Genomic DNA, 20,903 nt, shown 5'->3' with positions numbered 1-20,903 from the left:
AACAGTACAGTTATGTATACGGTTATGAACTGTAGGCTAAATTATAATCATCAAAATGCCATTCTGCGAAATGCATGCATAACATCGCCGCTGTATTTTTACAGGAAAGGTCTGCAATAACTCGTAAATGACTGTAAATGTAACAAAATTTGTTCATTTAAAAACAGAAAAATAAGCATTGTCTATTGAATATTATTCCAACATTAAAATGTTTTTTGATTATTTTTAATAGGCGAGTAGGCTATTCTTTGTTTGAAAATGTAACTATAAATTATAAAATATTCTGAAAATGTGCATCTGTTTTAGTGACAGCGTGCACTTGACAACGTTTCAGTATAAGCACTCTGCATCTACTAACTGTCGGCGACCGAAGAGTTAAAGGGAGGAGACGAAGCGTGTCACGCCTCATTGGGCAGATTATGTGCAGCAAACAAAAAGTGTGTATGTGGGTGCCACTCAGTCAGTCTATCGGCCCCATCTGCACGCCTCTCTGCGCTCGAGAATCATAAGACGGTCGGCAACACTGTCACTTTCAACAGACGGGGAAATGTACTGACTGCACGGACTTCACTGGACACGCTGAATACTTGAAGATACATTGACGGCTATTTCAAAACCTTGTGGATTATTTTACCCTAGAGCCATGGTGAGTAATGACAATTTTGCAATAAAAATACCCGGAGATATCTATGGGGGCTATGCAGCGCCCGAACAGCATCCTCGCGGTCGCAACCGAACGCTTGCAGATGGTAGACGAAAGTCATTGAAGCAGGGAAACTGGTTACACATCACGAAGTCATAAAGTTGGAATAACAACAAGACCGTAGATAAAAAGCGCAATAAATTTCAGCCTGAAACAGGAGGTCAATGGGTTCGTCTCTTCTATTTTAGAAATGCGCATATATTCGTGGGTCTATTATAGTATTTAGATGAAATGCATATTCATTGGATCCTTTGTGTGATTCACAGGAGTGAGAGTGCGACCTCACAGCTACAAAAGGAGAGAATCGTGAAAGGAAGGGCAAAATTCACACTAAGGCTTTTTATGGATGAAGGGAACTTTTAGCATTTGTGTCCTGATAATATAATCGAGAGGCGGACGTGTCCGTTTGAAATAGCATCTTCATTATAAATGCTTTGCAGAAATACACAGGATATAGGCTAGCTTAAATATATTTCGTATAACAATCGTATAATATATGACGTATATTTCAAACTATTTTTGTAGGCTATATGCTCACCAGTGTCGCTTTATTTGCGCTATAAATACGAAGTAAAATAAAAAGAAACCGGTTTGTTTTATAAAAGTAGCCTAGATTTTATCTCCCAGGTGAAAAACTGTAAACGAATTTGTACAATTAAAATGTTTTTAATAAACGTGTCTGAAAAATAGTTGTGATGATAATCACATTACTCTGCTCACAGTAGATCAGTTTTACCTTCAGCTTTACAACTGCAGTTACATAGTTACATTTCCCTTCACTCTTTTCCCCTTCAACAATTTCCTATATATATATATATATATATATATATATATATATATATATATATATATATATATATATATTAATCTAATAAAAAAGCTGAGGAATCATGGGAAATAACAGCAATAGGCTATGTCGTACCTTAGCCTAAAATTATAATAAACTTCTTAAAATAAAAAATAAAAAACAATATGGAAATGGAATATAGATAGACTAACATGGAATATCTATACACACTTTTATAAAATGCTGCTAAAACCCTCGTGTGTTTAGCAGGTAACGAGTATGCTGCAATTCGTGTAAAATAGGAACGCGTAAAATAGGAAACTGTAGGAAAGATTCACCTCATTTGTAAATGTGCATTAAGGGTTTTGAAGAAGAAAAATAATTTACACCGCGTGCTGCCTTAATTTAAGTCTCAAAAGGAAAGTGGTGGATTATGGAAATAAGGAGACATACGTTTCTTCTTGTATAAAGGAGCTAAAGGTTAGCAGACATGAAATCAGTGACATTGGCAGTGCAACTGAATCCATTCGATATGGTCCCCAATTGTTAGACCGACCGGTCTCATAAAGCCAGATATTCCTCGTCAAAGCCATGTAAAATATTTTGGACGAGTGGAAGAAAAATCTAAAAAAAAATTCGCATTGAGAGTTTATTAATAGGCTAATAATACGGTCACAGGCATGCGTTTAAATTGAATTAATGCATTGTAAGAATATTTATCTTCCCCCCTTTCTTGGAAACGTATAGCCTAGTCTTCTTTTACAAAATGAATTTAATTAATTATCTTTAATTCTACATGTTTATATTCTATAAAATAGCAGAGATTATAGATTAAATAGCATACAATGTATTACATCGTGTACAAAAAAACATATTTAAGCTTTATTTCAGACACATAGCCTACAGTAAATGTATATTTATTTATCAATCGAATTTTATCTTTAAAAAGAAAGAAAGAAAAAGAAAGAAAGAAAGAAAGAAAGAAAGAAAGAAAGAAAGAAAGAAAGAAAGACATGGACCCATACGTAGCTAAAGTTATCCTGCATGTCTGCAGGTTTTGTTTTTAAATGGCTCGTGCAGGAGATTAACTTGGAACCCTAGATCAGAAATGGGGGACATTTAAAACAATTTGCATAGGCCTACCTTGTATAATGCATATAAAAATATAGCTACTCTTCTATTTATTCACATTGATTCACTGACACTTTTGTCTTACAGCAAATGATGGAGGAATCCAGTTCGCAGAGACTGGCCTGGGATGGCGACGCGAAAGCGATGCAGCAGTGTTTAACGGATATATTTACCAGCGTCTACACAACCTGTGACATCCCGGAAAATGCCATTTTTGGTCCATGTGTTCTGAGTCACACTTCACTGTATGACAGCATCGCATTTATCGCTCTGAAGTCCACAGACAAACGAACGGCGCCTTACATCTTCAGGGTACAGACATTATTTCAATTCCAATAAGTCGAGTGTTTAAATGTCAGTTTATTTATGGCATATAATAGGCTATAGGGCTAACCATTTGCTAACTTTCGCTACTACAATCTTTATTTCGCTTTTACAAAAATGTGGTAGGCTAGTGTTGCAATTAATTGCAATTAAGCGATTTGAACATTGGTCCGATGTTCTAACCGCTTTACTGGTACCGCACACAGGTGGACACGTCCGCTGCCAACAGCTCCTCAGAAGGCCTGATGTGGCTCAGGCTGGTCCAGTCGGCGAGAGACAGAGATGAACAGAACCTAGAGGCCTATGTGAAGAACGGCCAACTATTCTACAGGTCACTGAGGAGAATAGAGAAAGACGAAGAGCTGCTCGTGTGGTATGGGAAGGATCTCATTGAGCTGCTGCTCCTGAGCTCAGGCGGAAATCAAGTGAAAAGTAAAGGTACACTTTGAAGATCAATATTTGCTATATTTTGGTCAAAAATAGAAGCTGTTTGTGTTTAAATAGTAAATAAATGTAGTTTGCTGTGTTTGGATTATTAGTAGGCTATAGATTTGAAGTTTCTTTTTTTTATTTCTTTTATATATATATATATATATATATATATATATATATATATATATATATATATATATATATATATATATATATATATATATATATATATATAAAGAGTCATAGGCCTAGATCAATAGAAAGGAATATATATATATATATATATATATATATATATATATATATATATATATATATATATATATATATATATATTAATTATGTGTTAGTAAAATTATGAATTATAAAATTAATATCTTTATGTACCTGTTCAAGGACACTTTTTCTAAAATGTCTCTTTTCTCTTCTCCTCCCACCAATGATGTGTTGCAGGAACGTCACCCTTTTTGTGCCCAGACTGTAGCCAGCGTTTCCAGTTCGAATTTCCCTTTTTGGCTCATCTGAGATTCCGCTGCACTAAGAGACTACAAGGCATGGCCAGCCCAGAGGAGGAGGCCAAGGATGCCAGTGACCAGGCTAGTCTACCTCCTGCCAGGTCCAGTCCCAAACTGGGCCGATCTGATGGCTTCTCCAATCCACAGGATGGAAAGCCATCCACAGACTTCCATAATCTGGCCAGGGATTTGGAGAATAACAGAACCAGTCCGCCGAGCGACAAAGAGGCCGAGATCCTGAGTGAGAACTCTGGAAAGCGCAAGTTCTCTGACATAGAGGACAGCAGGAACAGTGGATTATCTCAGCCTCCCAAGTCCAAAGAGGAGTTAGCCAACTCGGCTCAGCAGTACCGTGGAGCGTACGGTCTGGACGAGAGCAGGCGGGCTTTTTCTCCCTCTGAATCGACGGAAACCAAGAGGAGCGCCTTTACTGAGGTCAAGAAGTCACCTCAGGGCTTGAAGCACAACGGCAAAAACTCCAGCTCCAACTCAGAGAACAAGGAGGCTGGTCGGCCCAGCAGCAACCCAGCTGATAAGCACCTGAACATCAGACAGGTTCTCAGCGAGACTCAGCCCCCACAGTCCCGAATGGAGACCTCGTCAATTGGCAGCGCTTTCACTTCAGTGCCCCAGCAGGGTGGTGGAGGCTCGGAGAGAAAGAGTGCCTTTAGCCAGCCGTCTCGCACCTTCTCGCAGATATCACCTCTTGTCATGACACCCAAGCTTCTGCCGGCGGTAGACTGCCATCCCACGGTAGGCGACACCGTCTCTTCCAGTAGACTCTACCAGGCGGACCACCTCGCCGCAAAGCTCCAAGGCTCCGAACTAGGCAGCAACTGCCCTGTGCCGGGTGGCATTGCAAAACAGAACCCTTTCCTGTACACCACAGCCTTCTGGCCCAAGACCTCAGGCCCCATCCAGCTGCAAATGCCCTCAGCTCTCACACTCCTGCCGCCTTCATTCACTTCCCTTTGTCTGCCTGCCCAGAACTGGTGTGCCAAATGCAATGCCTCCTTCCGCATGACCTCCGACCTGGTCTATCACATGCGCTCGCACCACAAAAAGGAGTATGCCATGGAACCTCTAATCAAAAGACGGAGAGAAGAAAAGTTAAAGTGTCCAATCTGCAATGAGTCTTTCAGGGAGCGGCACCACCTTTCCCGGCACATGACCTCTCACAACTGAACTTTCGAGGATATTTTCCTGTCTTTCTTTCTTTCCTCCTTTCTTTCTTTTTTTCCTTGCAATTTTTTAAATCAAAATGGAATATGGTTAATCTGGAGGAGTAATGCCAACACGTTTGCTCTCATTTTCAAAAGACATTACTGTTTAAATGGTTTGATTTCTCCAAATGTCATGTTTTTTGTGTATGACGATGAATTTTGACTTAAAAATCTAAAATCTATTTATTATATGAAGCACTTATTATTTGAAAAAAGGGACAATAATAATGTAAGTGTACTTTGAATTTTGTATATATTATATTTAATGTATAATGTATATATAAATGAATTAAGATTTCATTGAGAGTTATTCAATGACATGTTATGTCTATAGGCATAAGGATATTGAACATTGGGAACATGATGTTGAAGTGTATTTAAGAGTGCATGTAAATTATAGTTATTGGTATAAGATGCAGTCTATTCGAAACAGTGTAAATACTTGTTTTGTTTGAATACAAAGTGTAATATTTTGTGTCTGTGAGGAATAGATTCAGTGTTTCTTCCTTTTGCTGAAATTTACTATTTGATAGTTTATCTAATCATGTTGAATGCTTTGACAATAAAATAGCTTTATTTTCACCTGACTGTGTGATTAATTCTGCCTGGCTATAAAATGACAGACAAATGATACGCTAAACATTGAAAATACATAAAAGAGTAGGCTGACCCTCTAAAAAGAGGAGTGCGGATGGATGCTGTTTACAGTTGTTGTCCTTTCAAAACAGCAGTCATAATTCAGACGAACATATAATATCGCGTATTCGCACGTGTCTTGGCTTCTACCGTTTCAACACTGATAAAATGAGTTTGTTTGTTTGTTTGTTTTTTTTACAAAAAACTTGGATAAATTATCAACTTTGTAGAATTAGAATTAGAATAGAATTCCAATGCGCACAAAAAAAAAAAAAATCAAATGTATTTGTTAAAAAAAAATTATAAGCAAAAAAAAAAACAAGATACAGTTCAACAAGTTAAAGCAATCTTTGATATAGCTGATTGTGATAACAATAACAGCAACAACGTTGATGCTAATAATAGGCTAATAGAACTACTGATAATAAAACAAGTCACATTTCCACCACGACATTCTCCAAAGGAAAACCAAGCATTGAATTCAAACCTAAATTAGCGTGAGGCCTCCAAGAAACCTTGATCTTCAGGTTATTTTAATTCTTAGACAATAAACTAGATTATGGTCAATAATAGTAGAGCAAACTAATTAAATAAATAAGCAAATAAACGAAAACCGACTGATATTAAACATGCGCGCTCTGCTTTTCAAACGACTTGCTGTCTGAGGCAGCGACAATATAGCATAACTTAAGTGTTAATTGTTTCGCCTAATTCAAGTAAAGTCTAAATAGGTCTTGATTTCATTATTAGCTGATATAAAAAGAATAGTCTTCTTGAATGAACTCAGTTCAACAAATACACTGAAACAAGAGCCTTATTTAGTGTAAACTTAAATCAAACTGTTATGTAGCCCATATGCCTAATGTTTAAAATAAAAAAATACAAACGCCTTCTGATGAAAATTAGGCTACAAAATCTCGGAATGGCAAATGTATTATCAAATGGGCCATATGACAATATAAAACATAAGGAAAGTGCCAATTTATACCCGTTACAATCACCTTATTAAGATATGCAAGTATTATTTTTCCTTAATAACTCAAATTTTCTTAGCTTTATATTTATAGCATGTCTTTTAAAAATATATATTAGTAGGCTATCGGAACTTGTATTTGTGGCGCTTGAAATCAAGGAGCTAAAAGAGAGATATAAGCTGTTAAAATAGCTCAACAGTGACACCAAGCTCTTACAAGGAAAAATTCAACCAAATCAGGATTTCTTTAAAAATGAATTGTGCATTGCAGAGCCTTAGTCTGCCACCTAACGGTCGAGAGAGGACTCAACGCTGCCCAATGTTCCATCTACAAATCAATTAAAGATATATTAAAACCTAAATATAATATAATATTTACTTAAAAAGCCATATACAGTACATAGAGGCCAGAAGCAATGTCCAGAAGGGATATTTGTTTTGAATTTGATCAAACCATTAAAATATGATATGAGCACAATATTTTAAATATTAGGGTAGAATAAAAACACTAAACTAGGGGAAGATTTTAACTGACAAGATTATTTAACAACAAAAAAACAAAAAGTTTTATTTTACTATGCAAAATAAATAGAAAAAGCAAAAAGCTCACAGGAAAAAGCACTGAAAAAAAGGTGTGTTGGATTTACATGATGTATCGGTTCCACATGATTCAATTAAGTTAAACAAACATAATTTGTTCACATAACTTCAACATCATGGAATAAAGTCATTTTTAAGTAACCCAATTGAGTAGTCTCAAAATGATTTTAATATTGCTTCCTTACAACAGTGGTATGCACAGCGGGGCTTGAGACCATGCCTCTTTAATCAAATCACAAGCTTATTTTGTTTTTGTATATTTTTATGGTCACTTGACTGATTTATAATACTGTACTAACTAACTTTCATTCTGTTAAGGAGCAATAGAACATAATGAACAATTTTTCGTCAAGTCCCAAAGCATGCGGGGAACTACAGTTTTAGCAAAAATCATGTTTGAGTACTTGATTGGTTCACATTCACCCCAAATAATGTAATCTAGTAGATTTCACATTTTAGACAATTAAACTATTTGAAAGCAAAAAAATCACGTTTAGAAGAGAAACACAATTTTGTTGCGTAGATCACAAATAAAACGATTACGTAAATTGGACAATGTGTTTTCCTCTTTTTTTCAGTGAGCTTCCATACAAATCAGTTATTTTTAGTTGTTTCGCTCTTGTTTTTACATAATTTCTTTAATAGTCTGGTCAAAAATAATGTTTCATTGCATCCTCTCACAAATTAAACATTTGACTTCAAGTGCAACTATGCATTATGCTTACGGTATCTTTAACAATTGTCTTAACAAAATTCTAATAAAGATTTTAATTTTCCCAGAAAGGGCTTCACTTTTGACCACTGCTGTATATAAAGTGGCCTTCAGTGTAAATAAGAAGAAGAAGCAGGCACTGAACTTTGATTCAGTGTGAATGCAATTTTAATAGGAGAACCTTAAAATAATCATAAAACATGATCAAAGAATATGTCCAGAATATGAGGTTAATGGCCTGGGAGAAGATGATAGTCACTTATACTTGGTACAGATATTTATTGCCTGACCCATGTTTTGTGACTGGAGTCATCCGTACATTCATAATCTCCAGTTACATTTGTCACGGTATCACTCAGCACCTCTCGGTCAGGCTCAGTTTATACCCCTCTCACATGTGGCCAATGCGGTCACCCTTGGCTAACCTAGCTGGCCCGCTTCTCATACTTTACATGTGATTGTGTCCTATGCTGATCTGCTCTTCCCTGCATCTGTCTCTTCTCTTCATCTTCCTGTTGTTCTGTAACATCTTGGCAAAGGGGCCTGCATCAAAATAGATCTGTGTGAAACACACCAATCTCAAACAGTATGTACGAGTGATGTATTTATAGATTATTCACACTAACGATGCAGTGACATCCGAGATCATGACGAGAAAGCCAAATGCGTGATTGCTGATTTACTGTTTGCATTCCTCCAAAGAATAACAGATGGGCCAACCTGTGTAATTTTGCAAATCGCTACTTACAAAATAATCGGCCTGAAAACAAGAACACAACAACATTACAGAGAAATTAAAGTCACCATGAAATCAAATTATTATATTTGTTTTAATGGAAACATTACAGCGCTTTACAGAAAATATTACACACGACTCATGTGCATGAAACAATCGGTCACAAGACACATGAGAGCCAATGACATTTTACAATCAAAGTTGACTTAATGAGGCAATTGGCCACGAGACATTCGAGAGCTTATGCAATTTCGCTAACGGGCAACGATTTTTGTGTGCATGATTTTTGGATGGAGACGCTGACCGCTTTGGGGGATTTTCTTCACACAAATCAATCGTTTGGCCTCAGAACACTGACTGTTATTCCTGTGTTATAAATCACATAATACACAAATGAGTAGGTTTAGGGATGGGAGGGGATTGGGTTACATGTTCAAACGTGTTTAAATAGCGTAAATAAAATACAAGGTAATAATATGATGCTGGTTGATTAAATTAAGAATCACACCAACATTTCAGAATGGCAAAATCATAACCCAATATAATTTCATCATGACGATAACGATCCCATCCCCAGCGTGTCTGTGTATGATGCCGAAGGTTTCTCGTTGAAATGAATGAGCGTGTCGAGAAATGATACCTAGGGGTACCTTTAGCATCTTCATTGTGACGCAAGGGACTTGACTGTGTTTTAGATTTTGACGCCTTGGGAGTGAGAACTGTGAATGTTTATTAGAAATCCTTGAACATCATTATGTTATTTTTTTTAAAATTTGTATGTTTAACATTTTTTCTTGTTCGAGAAGCTGTTTCACTCCGATTTAAGCCACAACTGACTGCATCTTGTTTCATGCACACTTTAATACTTTAAAGGGGTCATATAATGGTTCATGGACTTTTACAAGCTGATTGTATGGAAATGTGTGTTGGCAGTGCCTGTACACAACCATCCTATAATGATAAAAATCCATCCATTGTTTTTTTTAATCTCCTTATACGTTTTCCCCTGTCTCAAATCGAGGCGTCCGACTGTGTTGATTGACAGCAGTGTTTCCACACAGACCCGCCCTGAGTGAGTTGTCATCACAGTCCACCATTATATAAGTGGAGACGTTGGAGCAGAATGGCGTCTAAGCGATTGTGGTGTTCTGTTCTTGGGTGTAATAATGAACACAGCAGTGATTTTGATGTTCCTAAATCCGAACGGCTGAAGACGCAGTGGCTGAGTTTTGTTTTCAAAGGGAATATTCCCCACGATCAACATCAATGCTTTCATGTTTGCACAAATAATTCATCTCCAGACTGATTTATAACCGAGTGTCAGTATAAAGCAGGTTTTACTAAGAAGCCGCTCCTGAAAAAAGGATCGGTACCAACTATTTGTGTTCCTGCTGCACCTCCAGAAGAAGTGAGTGTAGATTAAAACGCTTGCACACTTCACGATGAATGTGTCTAAAGTTATAGGGGATACTTTCTATGTATGACGTTCTCAATATAATTCATAATCCCACGTTTATAATGAACAACGCGCTATGGTTATTGTGTTTTTACAAACCTTGTACACTGGTGATAAAGTTAACGTGATAACACTAAGCTTACTTTTGTAGATGGTTTATAACGGTGTCTGTTATTGATTAAAACATAGAACATTTTCGTACTGCGCTGGACATAAATATACATTACAACAAATTCTTAGATGTCCTTCAACTACTGCTAGAAACATTCTGGTGGTGACTTAATGTCAGTGCTTCAGCCCGGACAGTTGTACCTAACACTAAAAAAAAGATAACATTACGCATCACTGACAAGCCTACATTTACCGATAAAACATTGTTCATGACCATTAGCTGTAGCATTAATCTGTCAATGAACTAACATATAAGTCAGTAAACACATAGCATTCCTTTAACCAACCATTTAGAAACGTTATGTTCAAGCTTTAATTTTCGAACTATGTTGGGGCCGTCATCTTGTTCCAGGTCCGACTCTGCTTCAAATTGATACGGTTCCACAGATGTGTCCTCAGAGACTCCCGTTGACATTCTTTCTCCAAAATACCTCAACAGTTGTCAAGGCAACACTCCACGTGTGTTGCGTCAAACCGTCCCACAGAACAGAGGGGCTGGGTGAGCAAAGCTCATTAGCATTTAAAGTCAAATGCACTAATATGGCTTGCTAGAAAACTAACTGAGTTGTTTTTGACCAGGTAAAGTGTTTTCTTACAATAATTTTACAAGATTACAAACTTTTCATTTAGACACTAAAGAATCATATGAACTTGTACAAAAATGGCATTATATGACCCCGTTAATAAATGAGTCCATGTTTGACACAAGAATCATGAACGTTGTGATGTGTTGTGATCTCAAGTAATCTGAAATTCAGTGTTGCCATAAAAGACGGCAAATATAAGGATATGTCAGATCGCTGATTGCTAAGATCAACTAAGATTCTTTGTTTGAACGTCTAATTTGTCTTTGACAGTTTTTTTTTCCTATTTTCAAAAGCCTGTTTATTCCATGGATTAGCTGTGATGTGTCATAGGTCTACCGTTAGTTGAATCTATATGAACAAGCAATACACAACAGCCTGCAAAAGTTATTTTAAAGCAGCACACATTCAATCTTCCTCCGCGCTGACATGGACAAATTTACACTTAGCGTTCACTTCAAAGATGAACAGATTCACTTTATAGACATGCTTTTGCACTTAGCATGATCTCTGTCCTCCTCAACTGTTTGTACCTGTCTTCTGTGCGTCTGCCTTGCGAATTCTATGCATTGCTGAGAGTAATAGACAGATCTGAGAGCAGGCGAGAATTTAAACTGCACCTGTCTATCCTCTTCAAACTTCTGCCCTTCATGGGTCACATTAAATCTTCAAGTAAAGAGAAACAGATTATCAATTGATTTTAAGCGTCTCATGCTCTTCGGCTGACTATTCTTTCTTGCTCAAATATTTAGTTATGGTATTTTTTTAACCAACAATCCCACAGTATCAAACACATTATTTGATATTAATGGATGGTTCACTAAAAATTATTTTGGAGGATTCACTCAAAAATTAAAATTAATATATAAAAAAAGTAATTGGAAACACTTTACATTAAAGTCCCATAACATTAGTTAATGCATTAACTAACATTAACAAGCAAGCATTTAATTTGTTACAGTATAACTTTTTGTTAATGTTAGTTAATAAAGATTCCACTGTCCTTTGTTAGTTTATGTTAGCTCAGTACCATTAAATAATATAATATAAACAGCAAAAGTGTTTTGCAATACAATATGAACACACATTGTACATTGTACTTATTTTTTGATGTAAGTACATAGCAGTTAAAGGTCCCATGGCATGACATTTTCATTTTATCAGGTTTTTCAACATTAATATGAGTTTCCCTATAGCCTGAATATTGTCCCCAAGTGGCTAGACATTTTGATCAGTCTAAACCAAGTTCTGGCTGTTTCTCTGCCTTTGAGAAAATGAGAGCCCAGGCAGCTGATCTTGAATTCTCCTGTTGTGATGTCATACCAGGAAAGGTTACCTCCCCTTCCTTTGCTTTGCCCGCTCAGAGAATTATTAGAGAATGGATTCAGTTCATCAGTCACAATGTCAGCAGCGCAGGCTTTACCATATGGATTCGACAGCACCGCCACAAACAGCGAGTAACAGTGTTCATTAATGCCTGATCTGGGATCAGTGATTTCTGATGTGTAGCTAATCATTCAAGTTTACACACACTTTCTTTCTAAATCGTTTATATTAGGGCCGGGACTCGATTAAAAAAATGAATCGACTTAATTAGAGGCTTTGTAATTAATTAATCGAAATTAATCACATTTTAATTGCATATAAATATTTGATCTGAGAACAGTGAGAAGTAATTTTTCACATGGATTTTTAGTATACCATTGAATAATGACTGAATACATAAGCTTAATCAACAAAATATTGTTTATTTATTTCAGTCCAGCAGACCAGTGCAATATTTGCCATTAAGTTTAGCAAAAGCATATTTGTGATATTTGAGGCTCGATGTTCTGCGGTGATACGCAAATTCCTTGTTGTATAGCTTACACACAACCATGCTCTTGTCAACGCTTCCATCCTTTAGTTTTTTAGTATAATCTGTCCGTCGGAACTCATTCATTGAAAAACGTTCTCCGGTGCAAAAATTTGTGTGGTTAAAATTATATTATTTTTTTGCGTAATTAATTTTAATTCATGCGTTAAAGTACAGTAATTAATTCATCTTAATTAACGCGTTAAAGTCCCAGCCCTAGTTTATACTATCGTTTATACATACTGTCAGTCCCGCCACTGGCCGTCTTGATGCATCAGTGAATCGAGCCAGTGACTAAAACGATCAACTTCATGCTGTTTCTGTTACTAGCATGAAACAAATCTGTTATTTAAATGATGAAACTACAGAGAGCGATCAAAGATTACTCTTTATAATGTCTGAAGGTGTCAATCACACATATCTGCAGTGCAGGTCTCCGTCTCTGGACCGGCAGTGCTGCTGCTGCTGCTCGCGCCTCACTAAACCACGCCCCCTCCGCACATAATCTCATTTCAAATGTAAAGATGTCAGCCAATCACAACAGTGGGTGTTTTCACTGAAGACTCACAGCAGACACGGTCCTTGAAACAGAGTATTCAAGCCAGAGGACTAATATCAGTATAGAAAAAATGCCTTTATTTCTAAATTATGACATTTTTTGATGTAAAAACCATCCTAACAATATAAGAACTCACCTCAGGAAACATTATAAAATAAAAAAAATAAAAAATCCATGCCATGGGACCTTTAAGGCCACCTAATATAAAGTGGGATCAATAAGGGTAACAGATGGCACTTTTGATTTTATATAATGTATTAGTAAATGCAATTAACATTAACAAAGATGAATAAATGCTTTAGAAGTAGTTACAATGTTACTTAAGGCTACCTACTATTAAACTGCAGCGCTTTCGAAACGCTACATCAGAATGCTGGCTTACCATTGGCCAATGCGTGTGATGCTGACGCAGGAGCTAGCCAATGGCGAGCTGCCATTCAGCCGTAGAACTAGGAAGTGTTGTGCTGTATTTACTACGTCAACAGTGAAGGAGACTGGCACAGACGAGAAAAGATTGTCGATTTTTTTTTTTTTTGGGGGGGGGGGGGAGCAGTGTCTCGTTGCTTCATTAAAATGAAGGTTGAACTACTGTTGTCACATGGAAGATTTTAACAATGTCTTTACTACCTTTCTGGGCCTTGAACGTGTTAATTAAGTGGCTGTCTCTGGAGGGGTCAGAGAGCTCTGATTTCATCAAAAATATCTTCATCTGTGTTCCGAAAATGAATGAAGGTCTTACGGGTTTGAAACGACATGCGGGTGAGGAATTAATGGGGGGGGGGGGGGGGGGGGGGGCAGCACCCTTTAATGTGCTGAAAATGAGATTTCCGTTAATGGATTGCTCATGTAACTGTCTATTTGATGCTTATGAGCCACATTTTTTAGAAGTGCACTTATATTTTGCATGCATATGAAATCAAAGCAAACCTCCCTTGTTCACATTCCATAGTTACAGTTATACTGAGCACGCAGGTGTCAGTAGCTCAGCCGCTAACAATGTCAGACACAGCTGTTGTTCACTCTGCTAAGGCTACGGGGTGAACCGCAATCGAACATAAATTATGCAACCGGACAAAAGATTAACCAGTCATTCATGCACTGTTAATACAGACACCAGCACCATCACGTTGTCGTTGTTGGGTCATGTCAGGCCATTAACTGGAACAAGCTGTATGCTTTCCTAAAGCAGTGTACAGGTCACACATTTTATCTTGACTACCACCAGGTTTGTTGTTGTTTCTTGCTCTGGAGCATTTGTCACAGTGCACAGGGTCCTGCTCTCAGAGGGAGGCCGCTTTAAGCGCAGAGGTAAAATATAGGCCTTCGGAAAGCCACTGTAAAACTATACGGAACTAATCTTTCAACGCTGTGCAGACATTTGAAGTGTCCAGCTCTGATTACTGTGCCTTGAGCCAGAGCAGTCAGGTAGGCCTGAAGGTGGATTTATGCCACAGGAAGTGCGCAGGAAACTCCCTGTTGATTGGTGAGGAAATGGTGACTGTTTGTTGCTTTTACTAGATAGGAATAAGGAGAGAGGGAATAAAGGGGGAGGGTGGGAAGACTGCAAAAGATGCATTTCTCTAGTCAACAAGAGGGATCTGGGACTCCAGCAATTTCCGTAGCGCGAACTATGACCTAAAGGAATGGAGGCTGGAGCAAAAGCATGGCAGTCAAAGGAAGATGCAGAAAGTCCAGAGAGAAGCAGATGTGGATAATGTATTGGAAAAAAGACTGTCGTTGAACATTTGAGGTTTTTCAGAGGCTACATAGTAGGTGGTCAGTAAGAGACAAGCTCAAAGATGAGGTGGAGTATGTCTTAGCTCACACCAGTTGTTACTAAAGCTAAGAACAATATAATGTGCTAAATTATGCTTTTTTTTCCAGAAAAAAAAGATAAATTATGTTTTTTCCCTTGTGCAAAAAAAGTTACACACTCACGGCTTTCTTTATTAGGTATAACTTACTAGTAGGTTGGACCCGCTTTTACCTTCGAAAATAAATTTTAGTCCAAAAATATCAAAAACTACGACTTTATTCAGCATTGTCTTCTCTTCCCCGTTTGTTTTCAAACCTCCAATAAAGATTCAAACGGTTATGAATCAGCGATTCATGATTCGGATCGCCAATGTTACGTGATTTCAGCAGTTTGACACACGATCCGAATCATGAATCAATTCATGACCGTTTGAATCTTTATTTGAGGTTTGAAAACAAGCACGGAAGAGAAGACAATGCTGAATAAAGTCGTAATTTTTGTTATTTTTGGACGAAAATTTATTTTCGATGCTTCAAGAAATTCTAATTAACTAACTGATGTCACATATGGACTACTTTGATGATTTTTCCCCCCTTTCTGGATACGCTCTTGGACTAAATATAAAATATCTTAAACTGTGTTCCAAAGATGAACGGAGGTCTTACAGGTAAAAAATATATTGTAAAGAGATGACTGTCTGTATTCCCATAATTTTTCCTGCCACTTTCTACAAGTTATTTATTTGAGCTCTCAATTTAACTGTTAAGCTGCCGTACCAGACAATGATTTCATATCTTAAAACAGACTCTATCGTTGCTTTATAAAAAAATTAAATGATAGTACTGCTCACCCCAAAAAATCTAAATCCCCATAGAAAATGAAAGCGCTGATGAACCCTTGCGCTGATGAACGTGTGTGCCATTTAATGTAATTGTAAATGTGGACCCCAAATAATTTAGGATCTATGATTACCTCTTTATCTCTTTTTTTTACCTCAGTTTTTTAACATTAATCTGTAAATGATGGTCATCGCACCAGCCCACAAACCTTTCAATGGCAGTTTTATAATCATAAATACTGCAGTCTCTCGTCAACAGGTGCAATAATACAGTGTCGTCCGAAAATGTCTTAATAAATTGGTTTAACTGCTGGCTGACACAGTCATTTGTGGTGAACAGAAGTGGTGAACTTACACACCCTTGTGGAGCCCCTGTATTATTTATTGCAACATTCGATAACACTGAATTAAATTTCACCTGTTGCATCCTGTTTGTTAAAAAGGAATAAAACCAATTAATTATAAAAGGATTAACTCCTAAATTAACTAATTTCTCCAACAATTTATGTGTTTGAATTGAGTTAAACGTAGAACTAAAATCAATAAAAAGCAACCTAGCGTAAGCAGCCAGACTCTCCATATGTTTTAAAACCATGTGCGTTAATTTGGAGACTGCATCATTAGTACCACGATTACTTTTATATCGGAATTGATACTGATCTAAGGAGAGCTCCACTTCCTTACGCAGCTCTCCTATTATGATCTTCTCAAATGATTTCATAACATTCGATGTTAAGGCCACTGGCCTATAGTCATTGTTGTCCTGAGGGCATGAATTTTTTGGAATTGGGATTATAATAGACTTTTTCCACAGCTCTGGTAATGTGTGTGTATCAATTGAGAGCTGGAAAAGGCAATACCAGGCTGGTGTGAGCTCCTCAGCAAATGTCTTTAAAAGAAAACATGACATCCTATCTGGCCCCATTGCCTTATTTGAGCATAGTTTTTTAAAAGCCCTTATAACATCCCCTGAATGTATTAGTATTCTGTCATCCCCGACATTGCAATTGAATTTATCTAAAATATCATAACATTCCTTAAAAGTGTCTGTCTCAAATCTCATATAAAAATGATTCAGTTCATTTGCCATGCCAGATTCATTAACGACAAACAGTGGTTTTCCTGGTCTGAGTCATGTTGGTCATTCCCCAAATTGAGTTCCACAGTGAGTTCCTTTGTGTCACATTTTGCCAAATGTTGTTCAGTTCTTTGTATTGTGTCCATGCAATCCTCATTTGTTGATTAAGGTCCTTTTGTGGTGTCCTGAGTTCCCTCATATCCCCAAGCCTATACGCCATTTTCTTCCTTTTTATGCAATTTTTAATTTCCCCTGTTACATATGATTTGTTATTTGGATACTTTTTAATAACTCTTTGAGGGATGACTGAGTCCACACAGAAGGAAATACATTGAGGAAAATAAGTATTTGAACACCCTGCTGTTTTGCAAATTCTCCCACTTAGAAATCATGGAGAGGTCTGAAATTGTCATCGTAGGTGCATGTCCACTGTGAGAAACAATCTTTAAAAAAAAAAAAAAACAGAAATCAAAATGTATGATTTTTTAACTATTTACTGCAAATAAGTGTTTGAACACCTGAGAAAATCCATATTAATATTTGGTACAGTAGCCTTTGTTTGCAATTACAAAGGTCAAACATTTAATTTTTCACCGGGTTTACACACAGTGCAGGAGGGATTTAAGCCCAATCCTCCACACAGATCTTCTCTAGATCAGTCAGGTTTCTGGCCTGTCGCTGAGAAACACAGAGTCTGAGCTCCCACCAAATATTCACTATTGGGTTTAGGTTTGGAGACTGGGTGGGCCACACCAGAACCTTGATATGCTTCTGACAGAGCCACTTCTTGGCTATCCTGGCTGTGTGCTTCGGGTCATTGTCATGTTGGAAGACCCAGTCTCGACCCATCTTCAATGCTCTAACTGAGGTTGTTCCCCAAAATCTTGCAATACAAGGCCCCGGTCATCCTCTCCTTTCTTACGGTGCAGTCGCCATGTCCCATGTGCAGAAAAAGACCACCAATTTATGATGCTACAGGGATGGTACTCATCATTCTTCTTCCTCCAAACACGTTTAGTGGAATAATGACCAAAAAGTTATATTTTGGTCTCATCTGACCACATGACTTTCTCCCATGTCTCCTCTGGATCATCCAAATGGTCATAGACGGGCCTGGACATGTGCTGATTTAAGCAAGGGAACCTTCCGTGCCATGCATGATTTCAAACCATGACGTCTAAGTGTATTACCAACAGTAACTTTGGAAACGGTGGTCCCAGCTCTTTTCAGGTCATTGACCAGCTCCTCCCGTGTAGTTTTGGGCTGATTTCTCACCTTTCTTAGGATCATTGAGACCCCACGAGGTGAGATCTTGCATGGAGCCCCATTTAGAGGGAGATTGAAAGTCATGTTTAGCTTCTTCCATTTTCTAATGATTTCTCCAGCAGTGGACCTTTTTTCACCAAGGTGCTTGGCAATTTCCCCGTAGCATTTTCCAGCCTTGTGGAGGTGTACAATTTTGTCTCTAGTGTCTTTGGACAGCTCTTTGGTCTTGGCCATGTTAGTAGTTGGATTCTTACTGATTGTATGGGGTGGACAGGTGTCTTTTATGCAGCTAACGATCTAAAACAGGTGCATCTAATTTAGGATAATAAATGGAGTGGAGGTGGACATTTTAAAGGCAGACTAACAAGTTTTTAAGGTTTAGAATTCTAGCTGATAGACAGGTGTTCAAATACTTATTTGCAGCTGTATCATACAAACAAATAGTTAAAAAAATACATTGTGATTTCTCTATTTATTTTCCAGGTTATGTCTCACACAGTGGACATGCACCTACAATGACAATTTCAGACCCTTCCATGATTTCTAAGTGGGAAAACTTGCAAAATAGCAGGGTGTTCAAATACTTATTTTCCTCACTGTACAGTATATGCAGTAATTGTTTCAGTGATGCATCCTGATAAAAAATTTCCCAGTACATACAGATGCATCCTTTCAGTTCTTCTATACTATCACTTGACCATTCCTTAACAATCTTAGTAATCGGTTTACTTGTCTTAAAAACTGACCAATAGGTAGTCCGAGGAGGGGTCTGGCTTTAGCTATACAAGCATCCTTAATATTGCCATAGGACTTGTCAAGAGTATCATTTTTCCTCGTTCCACACTTCACATATTGAAAAAACCCTGGTAAGGATCTCTCCAATCCACACTGGTTAAAATCACCAAGAATCAATGAAGGTGCATTAGGCTTAATTTGTAGATGCTTGTGAACACAATCTGCAATTTGACTTGCCGCCCTATGAACATTCCCACTAGGTAGGACATACACTGGACAGACAAATATATTAGTAAATTCTATAGGCAGATAGTATGGCCGCAAAGTAATGCAGAGTAGTTCAAGATCAGGGTTACATATGCTTTTTCTAATCGCAAAATTAAGACACCAGGGGCCTGTACTATGATGGTAGTTTAACAAACTCAGTGTTAGAGGATTAGTTTTGAGTTGACAAAACCAAACGAATGTATTAAGGCTTTGTTGGTACCATGATGCTGATCATCAGCTTAGTCATTCAACTCAGGCTTTGATCCTGAGTTCAGGTGAAATCAGCAATGAACAGCCAATAACACGCTGTGGAACTGAGATTCAATTCTCACGAAAAAGGCATTGAGATTAATTTCTCTCTTTTGCAAAATATTACATGATTGAAAAAATATTAAGAATTAAAAAAAATGTTGCACAGTAAGAAGAAAAGAGCTGTCTATGAAAGAGGACAACTTAAAGAAATGAATATTATATGTCAATGCCAGTAAAAGTTATGAAGTTGATATACAGTGCCTTGCGAAAGTATTTGGCCCCCTTGAACTTTGCGACCTTTTGCCACATTTCAGGCTTCAAACATAAAGATATAAAACTGTAATTTTTTTATGAAGAATCAACAACAAGTGGGGCACAATCATGAAGTGGAATGAAATTTATTGGATATTTCAAACTTTTTGAACAAATCAAAAACTGAAAAATTGGGCATGCAAAATTATTCGGCCCCTTTACTTTCAGTGCAGCAAACTCTTTTCAGAAGTTCAGTGAGGATCTCTGAATGATCCAATGTTGACCTAAATGTCTAATGATGATAAATAGAATCCACCTGTGTGTAATCAAGTCTCCATATACATGCACCTGCACTGTGATAGTCTCAGAGGACCGTTTAAAGCGCAGAGAGCATCATGAAGAACAAGGAACACACCAGGCAGGTCCGAGATACTGTTGGGGATAAGTTTAAAGCCGGATTTCGATACAAAAAGATTTCCCAAGCTTTAAACATCCCATGGGGCACTGTGCAAGCGATAATATTGAAATGGAAGGAGTATCAGACCACTGCAAATCTACCAAGACCTGGCCGTCCCTCTGAACTTTCAACAACACGAAAAGCAACACAGCTCATCACCCTGAACACACCATCCCCACTGTCAAACATGGTGGTGGCAGCATCATGATTTGGGCCTGCTTTTCTTCAGCAGGGACAGGGAAGATGGTTAAAATTGATGTGAAGATGGATGGAGCCAAATACAGGACCATTCTGAAAGAAAACCTGATGGAGTCTGCAAAAGACCTGAGACTGGGATGGAGATTTGTCTTCCAACAAGACAATGATCCAAAACAAAGCAAAATCTACAATGGAATGGTTCAAAAATAAACATATCCAGGTGTTAGAATGGCCAAGTCAAAGTCCAGACCTGAATCCAATCGAGAATCTGTGGAAAGAACTGAAAACTGCTGTTCACAAACGCTCTCCATCCAACCTCACTGAGCTTGAGCTGTTCTGCAAGGAGGATTGGGCAAAAATGTCAGTCTCTCGATGTGCAAAACTGATAGAGACATACTCCAAACGAC

At 37.6% G+C, this 20,903-nt stretch overlaps 2 protein-coding genes across 2 annotated transcripts in view; one reads left to right on the top strand and one right to left on the bottom strand.

Moving 5' to 3' along the window:
- antxr2a (ANTXR cell adhesion molecule 2a) overlaps positions 1-20,903 on the bottom strand; it is a 131,690-nt gene that overhangs the window by 84,735 nt on the left and 26,052 nt on the right. The gene's annotated exons all lie outside the window — the stretch shown is intronic.
- Positions 442-5,697, top strand: prdm8b (PR domain containing 8b). Its single transcript, XM_067440109.1, has 4 exons — positions 442-646; positions 2,709-2,933; positions 3,152-3,383; positions 3,831-5,697. The coding sequence occupies exons 1-4, from the start codon at positions 644-646 to the stop codon at positions 5,075-5,077; spliced, it is 1,707 nt and encodes a 568-aa protein (XP_067296210.1). The 5' UTR covers positions 442-643; the 3' UTR covers positions 5,078-5,697.

This window comes from Pseudorasbora parva, chromosome 3 (genome assembly GCF_024679245.1).
Source record: "Pseudorasbora parva isolate DD20220531a chromosome 3, ASM2467924v1, whole genome shotgun sequence".
In the NCBI taxonomy this organism is placed as follows: Eukaryota; Metazoa; Chordata; class Actinopteri; order Cypriniformes; family Gobionidae; genus Pseudorasbora; species Pseudorasbora parva.
Note: the sequence above shows the minus strand (reverse complement) of the source record. Positions and strands in the feature narration are given on the sequence as shown.

What these genes read in the sequence shown, in the direction of transcription:
- prdm8b (XM_067440109.1), top strand. An exon ending in CGGCGCCTTACATCTTCAGG is followed by an intron (nt 2,934 to 3,151) that starts GTACAGACATTA and finishes TACCGCACACAG; the next exon opens with GTGGACACGTCCGCTGCCAA. An exon ending in AAATCAAGTGAAAAGTAAAG is followed by an intron (nt 3,384 to 3,830) that starts GTACACTTTGAA and finishes GATGTGTTGCAG; the next exon opens with GAACGTCACCCTTTTTGTGC.